General features: G+C 41.6%; 1 protein-coding gene across 1 annotated transcript in view; it reads right to left on the bottom strand.

Moving 5' to 3' along the window:
* The window catches only part of LOC118424310 (kinesin-like protein KIF28P), a 24,956-nt gene extending 24,736 nt beyond the window's left edge, over positions 1-220 (bottom strand). Inside the window, exon 1 of the mRNA XM_035832854.1 lies at positions 85-220. Coding sequence (XP_035688747.1) covers positions 85-220 — 136 coding nt within the window. The remainder of the gene's footprint in view (positions 1-84) is intronic.
* Between the last annotated feature and the right edge of the window lie 7,567 nt (positions 221-7,787).

The following is a 7,787-nucleotide window of genomic DNA, read 5'->3' as shown; positions in this document are numbered from 1 at the left end:
AACACGAAACTGTAATGTAAAATGTACAATGTCTCACAGAACCCCCTTCCTTGTGTTGGCCTACTGTATACGATGGTAGCAAACCGAGACCACTTGACCTCAGAATGATGACAAACTCCACGCACAGCTGCGGAGTCGCGTAAAGGTAACGTGACTCGACTAACCCCTTCTCAAAAACATGCCTGCTCATACAGAGCATACACAGAACCTCTAATGACATGTTTATCACCTGAAGACTTCCCCAAAGCTTTCAAGGCTCTGCTCATACGGAGACAGCCACAGAGAGTTATTTTCGAAGCGGAGGTTGTATTTGACGTGTTTTAGGCGTTTTTGTGGTCAAAAAGCAACCGAAGTAGAACCACTGCTTGAAGAATTTAGACAGCCTCAGATTCAGCATTCTAACGGCCGATGAGTGACAACCAAAACATAGCAACACCACCGCTGTCAGTGTCCTCATCGCTCTTGTTTGACATCCGCATGTTCGTGTCTGGTTTCCAGTCTATTTATAGATTCAGAAGTAACCCAACCTATTGTAGGGACGGAGTATCTAGAGGAAAAGAGTCAGCTATTGAAGTTAAGAGAACAAATAGCGCATATAATATCAAGTCCCCTCGCTATGGGCATGTAAGAGGCAGCACGATAGCCCCATTCACGGCTTTCCACGGGCGCCTGGCGCCGAAATATCTTGAAAATCTCTCTTTCACATGAGCTGAGCTGCGCAGTTCTTACCTCTGTACGCAGGGCTCGAAATGCCACCTGCATATGCAGGTTAGTGAAGGTAAGATTGAATAACTTTATTGCGCAACAATTGTAACAGTTACAATGTATGGCAATGTGAACAACTATATACTAATACAAATAACTAACAACTAATATGTAATATAATATAACAGTATAAACAATCTAGTGAGTATCATAAAGCATTATCTCGTTTTTGCGATGAGTTGTAAATAAATTGGCCAACGTAGGCAGATATATGAACAGGACATGATAATATCAAATGGAATACCTCTGACCTAGCATGTGGTAGTACAATTTCGGACTTACATACAATATTTTGAAATAACTTTTGACGGTCTTCTTCATAAGTCGGACAATCCATTACAAAATGAAATTCATTTTCTATGTCATTATGGCATGTGGGACAAAGTCTCTCATTGGCTGGTATGTTGTAGTGTCGGCCCTTTTCAATTTGTAAGGTGTGTGCACTAATCCTTAGTCTCGTTAGGTCATTTCTAAACAATTTGTTTTGAACAGATGAAAGATATTTTTCGAAACAGAATTCTTTTTTGATTTTACAATAAGTACTGAGTTTGTTAAAACTTCTTAATTCTTGTCTCCAACCAGAGAGAAACGTGTCATGCAGACGGTTCTTAAATATATTTCCAAAACGGTTGGCATTAACAGCAGGATTAAGCCAAACATTTTGGAAACCATGTCTAATTAACATATCTTGCACATGCACAGCCCAGTCTTGTTGTAGCTCAACAGAAGTATTATATGCTTTCTTTACAAGTCTGTCATTTGGGAGATTATGTAACCTAAGCCAGTATTTTATCATCTGTGTCTGTGAATCAATATAAAGTGGGAAAACTCCTAGCTCACCCCTGACCGCGGCGTTGACAGAGCTTTTGGGTACGCCGAGTGAAATTTTGCAATAATTCAAAAGCACAAATTCCAAATCAGAAATTTCATATGATATTTTTGGTTGCTCAAAAGTTATGTCCTGGTCTCTTACTGTGTTTGATTGATACATAATGTTCAATTTGTCGCTGTATTTTTGAAACCGGACAAGGACAGGGCGAGTAGTGGAAGGGTCTTTTTTGCCCACACGAGAGGCTCTAAGGATATGAATTTCTGATCCCAGTAACGTACTGATAATCCTATTTATTGATTCTCTGGTATTTTCATTTTCATATTCATTTATCCCATAGAAAATAAGGTCTCTTCCTTGTACAGTTGTTCCAAGGACTTCGCCACAATAAAGTAAAATCGGTTTTATGCAACTGTTGAATAATTCAAGAGCATGGTTGAAATTTGTTGATAACAGTGGTTTTAATTTAAAAGAAGCCCGAAGTGCTTTTAACCGTAACTGTTTGGTAGCGCGATTAAATGAACCTGAGGGGGTGAAATCTACTCCGAGGTATGTGTAGGAGGTTGCAATGTCAATTGGACGGCCCTGTATTTTATAAGTGGAGTGTTGACTGCTAGCTCGTCCATTTTTTGAGCTGTGCAGGTATTTCTGGTGTCTACCTGCACCTACCTGCACCTAGTCCATGTACTGGGTTTTATACATTAATGTCATATGATGTATGTATATGTGGATTGTTATTAGCTGCATTGACTGTTACCGCCTATAAAGGAAATATAGCAAATGATTCCTGAACAACTTTAGTACAATCCATCATTTTCTTAAATTCAGAGTGGTGCAGGTAAAATTTGTCTGGTGCAGGTAATTTTCAATGTTACCTGCACCAGTGCGGGTGCGCAGAAAAATGTATTTCGAGCCCTGGTCATGGGAGTCATATTTCATCTCTTATGCATAATGTAGTCAGAAGATTGATATTCTTTTGGCATATCCGGAAAAGATAAGTTGATTTCTTACTCCCGCCATTTATCAAGCTTATAACACTTACGGCCTACTGCTAAATTAAATATGTCGTTAGTCCGTCGTAGCTGTCAAAAGTCCATTGTATTCAGTTGTTAGAGAATAGTTTTTACTGTGTGGCTGTGCGTTGGTACTAGCATCCACTACACATCCAGCTAGTGGAAATGTTTACGAAGCGAAAACAACAACAACAACTACTATAACAACAACAACAACTACAACAGCACCAATCAACACACCAGAAAAGAAAACAGCAGAATATGAGAAGTTGAAACGTATTTAAACTGACTATTCGTATACTGATCTACCCTTTTGTTATCCTAAGGCCTAAGATGAAATGTTATGTCCCCGGTCACACGACCGACCCCAGGAAAAACCTGACGACCCGAGCCTTTTGGTGTCGACCACTATCACTAGCAACGGACATAAATTTTACAATCTGACACTTGAAATCGTTCTCCAAGTTCATCTCATGTTTGTTGTGATAGAATATTGTGCTTGTACAGTGCATACCTGTAAACTTATTATTACAATATGATGTTGAAAATGTCAGTGTCCTGTTACATTTCATCACATTGTTTTTTAATATTTGTTGAATCACTTTAATCTAGAAGAAAAGAAAAATCCTTATCGACCCTATTTCTTTATTTCTGCACGCGGAAACAGTACATTTTCTCCTAGGCCTGATCAGCCGTTGCTTTCCAACCTATTAACCTAGATGTAGCCCAACACTAAAATAACGTTTACGTACAAACAGTTTAACTCCACTGGTGCTAAGTATAAACCTGCCAACCCTAAACAACACCGTATTACTTCAACTCTATAGGAGCTGATGAACTTTTGCGATAAGGAGACGAGCCCGTGCCCTTAGTTAGAGTACAGATTGACACGTACCTGTATTGAGAGCACCGTAAAAACTAGAAGGGTCGCCAGAGCAAGCCGTCCTCCCGGCATGTTGTCGGAAGCCAGCACTGTTCAGGTCAGAATAGTCTGGTCCAACTTACTCCAGCAGTCACTGTGCGTCCACACCTACGTCCCGCTAAGTCTCTTGTTGTTTATGACCTGTCACCAGAAGAGAAGTTAAGAGCCAGCTAAAGTGGTGTAGAGCCGGCTGAGAGGCCTGTGAGAGTTTCTTTCCGGGGAACTCTGCCGGCAGCAGGCCCAGGCAGAAGGTGTCGTATTACCGCCCCGCCACAATTTGTCCTCCCTGGTCGTTTGCACAGCAGGCCGAGTGTTTAGGTTCACAGTAACCGTTCCGTGCTAAAGCCAGATATGCTTGAGGTCTCTCTCTCTCTCTCTTTCTCTCTCCCCCTCTCTCTCTCTCAGCCAGCCACTCACGGATCAGGCAGCCCTTGAGTTGGCTGTGGAATAGAAAGAGAGGAATGTGTATTTCTGTCATGTAGTCATGAAGTCATGTAGATTTACTCATGCCAACCCTGCCATTAGATTAGCAAGGCGAATACTGAATTACAAGGCATGCCGCCGGACCCGGGGAAGACGCCCTACGAATATTTGACAACTACACGTCAGAGTCCACAGGAGGTAACATTAGGCTTGAACTAGTCGGAGAGAAAACAACCTGTCAATTTCATTCCATAAGACAAGCACCGCTGATAATCACGCCATGTCCTGTTCAGTTGGATTTTACTGGTGTTCCTCTAATGATAATCCACTGTGGGTTGGGATGACCACTGTTATCACTGCAGTACGCTCTGCCTGCCAGGCGGGACTATAGCATTGGACTTGGCCCTAAAATTCCCTTCACTCATACATTGATACAAGCAAAGACCGTCTGAATGCATTTTTACCACATTCAATTCTTTTTTGTTTTTCCTTTAAACACTTGCTGAAATTATGATGCCTTCGGAACATTTCTGTCTCTGCAAGAGAAGGAAAAAGCTGTCACAAAGATAGCGGAGTATGGAATAGGTAAACAAGAACACGTAAAAAAAGTTAAACTCAGCCCTGAATAAATCCAATCATTTAATCAGAAGAAAGTACGGTATGATGACCGTAACGAGCTTCAATGGCCCAAGTCCGTAATCATTGTGGGCACAGACTACGCCATAGGGCCATCAGACACTATCAGAGGATCAACTTTCTTCCACAATGATCACCATGGCGCAATGGAGGATGGCGGTCCTGACCGTGAAACAAGACAGCACTCTCACGCGTGAGAGCTTCTATGGGAGGTTGGAATTGATAAAACATAAAGCACTGAATTATTTGTATTTCAGAAAAAAAAATGTACGTGTTTATGATTTTTACTTACACCATGAATTTGTCCTTGGCAAAAGGAGACAGAACGTCCTCTACGCCAACTTCATAACTCCAGTTCTGTATGCCCCCCTCCCCCCTCACATATTGGTATGTACAGGTGCACTGTAGTCGGCACAGCAGGCCATTACCGCTGGTCTCCCACCGCGCTCTTAACGGTCATGCAGACTTTGTGATTATCGTCCCCCATCACGGAAGTCATATCCTCAAAGAACTTCTGATGCCTCGATGAAAGCTTTTTATTGATCTGGTCTTAAACTTACCACTTCAAACAGTAATGAACGTACAGTACGGGAAACAAGCCGACTTGCCGGGGATTCCGGCAGACAGCAGTGCGGGGAAAGCCGCCATTAAACTGTAATTCCTGATCATATACAAGAAGCATAGAACAGACTGGGGGCTTTGTCATGTCAGTACATATCAAGAAAGTCTGCTCTGAGCCTGGCGAAACCCCCTCAGTTATCTGGTCCGTCTAACGCTGCCTGACCGACGGTTGACCTCTGAGCTCGTCATTTGGGTTAAGTAAGCAGAGGGTTGTCACGGATAGCAATATCGCATTTAAATCAACGGGTTAGTTGTAATTGGTATTCTGAAAATGTCCTGTCATCGCAGCAAGGGCAATTGGACATGAACTTTCTTTAAGTAGCTGCACAACAAAGTTCTTGCCGTAGGTTATGATTGGATTGGTTTTTATCTTATTTGTTGATTAATTTTGCTTTAAGGCAGACTATGACAATCTTGTACCGCGCTGAAGTTAGTTACTGATGTTAACAGTGTCACTTCGCGGCCCTATAAACAGAACACTCTTGAGTCGTGCAATCCCAGCTTTAGGCGTTCTCAGGTAGGAATAGATTGTCGGATAGGCCTGGAGGAACCCTTAGGCCATAAAGGGTTTTTGCAAACGAATCACGCAGAAAACAATGCTGAAACGTCAACCAGAGTAAGAGTTGAAGTACAGGGTTGATAAGTCGCTAACCTTGTGATAACATAGCATTGTTTAGGGGCAATTAAGCCAAGTACGACTAGTTCTGGGTCATCCACACAGCACCGAGGCACCGACTGATGGAGACTCTGCAGGGAGTAGTGCTTGATTGTAGAATCAAAAGGCACGACACACCTGGAAATTTCAAGTCTTGCACAGAAGAACTTCATAACAATATAAACTATGTTGTATGTAATGTTATACTTACATGTACCCCTACTACAGCCTTTATTTGCCCAGCATAGGAGAACCGGCTCACACAAAAAAAAAACAGTTGATATATGAAAAAGACAAGATCTGTTGGGGTTGTACCAAGACCCTCGTTAGAATGGTGAAACCTGTAACGCTAGTGACGTCACAGACCAGATGCCAAGGCCAAGGAACTAGAATACTGTGTTTCCGGTTCTGGTCCTAAAAATATTGTGGGTAGGTAGCGGATCTCTTCTTTTATTTTTCTAAAACAGCCGAAGTAATTCAACAAATGCAATGTAACTTGAAGTGCATCAGGCACTGGTATTTTCGCAATTATTTAGATGTAAAACTGGACAAAGGAGTGCGACGTTTACTAGTCATTCTTACAATAAATGTTCAAAGATAAAAAAAAAAAACCTGTGTGAAGTACAGGGATTTAGACGCCAGGCCAGGTCACAGCTTTCATACCCTTTGTCAGCTGCCGACAAAAAATCTACGGGCGGTCGGGTTTTGCCAGGATGGGTCGGGTACCTACTCTCCAAGCAGAGGTTAGGCTCCAACTGTTTTTGTAGCGTTTTTTAGTCGTTTTTATCGGGCTTTCTATTTTGTATTGTATCTTTTATTGGCAACACATAAGATACAATACAAATAGAAAGCCCAATTATAATGAATAAAAGAATGTTATAAAAAAACAGCTGGAGCCTAACCTCTGCTTGGAGAATATCGGGTACCCAGAAACACAAAGTTTTTTTTCCTACGCCTGACGACTGTGCGCTTGAGACCTGACTCACGGCTGAGTTCGCTGTCACTCACCGACCACTGCTTCACTTAGGCAGCTGACAAACACGCAGGCCGTCAGTACCTGCAATCCGTACGGATCAATTGGGCCGGGGCCGGGGCTTTGTTAAGTCCGAGGCGTATCTAACTAAACAACCTGCGAAGGTTGTAGCTTTGAAAAGACGTTTTATGTGTTGACTCAATAGATTCACTCTACAGAGCTAGAGATGAGAGTGTACACAGGCAACTGTACATGTTTCCCCCTTTTAGACAGTCTTGCAAGAAACCCAGCAGGTCAGCAAGTATTTTGCTAGGAAAATATGATGAGTAGCTTCAATATGTGGCGTTCGTGCTGTGCTTACTATACGATGTATCTCCAGTGGCAAGAACCAATAGATTGCAGTGATATACGCTGAGAAATGGAATGTAATGCTAGATTACCTTTATCCGTAAGATGGTCTTTATCCGTTGTCTTTAAAAAAACCTTCTTTAAAATATTCAGGGATATAAAGTAGACGAACAATAGTTTCAAATTGCAATATTTTCAATACATGAAAAAAGATATTAAGTATATTGCCATTTGACAACACTGTCTCTTAATATACCTATTATATACCCTGTTTTTAAAAGCAACGAATATATATTACTCCGCGGATAAAGGTGAACTAGCGTTACGCGTATCCGGCAAATGGATTATCCCCTTTGTTAACGCACGTGGGCGAGAAGATAGCTAAGGGTACTTCCACAAAAGGGTGTCATTTCCCAATAGATTATGTTCCTATAAATAGATAATCAAAACAGATGTTGCAGAATTTCATTTGTCGTGAATTACGAAAGGTTTGTTTGTAAACAATCTGGCACTCACTGAACTCACTGACGGCACTCACTGAATTTATTGCTCAACAATCGTACCAGGTACAATGTATGGCAACCAAAAACAACTAATAGTTA

The sequence above is a fragment of the Branchiostoma floridae genome, chromosome 10 (assembly GCF_000003815.2).
Source record: "Branchiostoma floridae strain S238N-H82 chromosome 10, Bfl_VNyyK, whole genome shotgun sequence".
Lineage (NCBI taxonomy): Eukaryota > Metazoa > Chordata > Leptocardii > Amphioxiformes > Branchiostomatidae > Branchiostoma > Branchiostoma floridae.
Note: the sequence above shows the minus strand (reverse complement) of the source record. Positions and strands in the feature narration are given on the sequence as shown.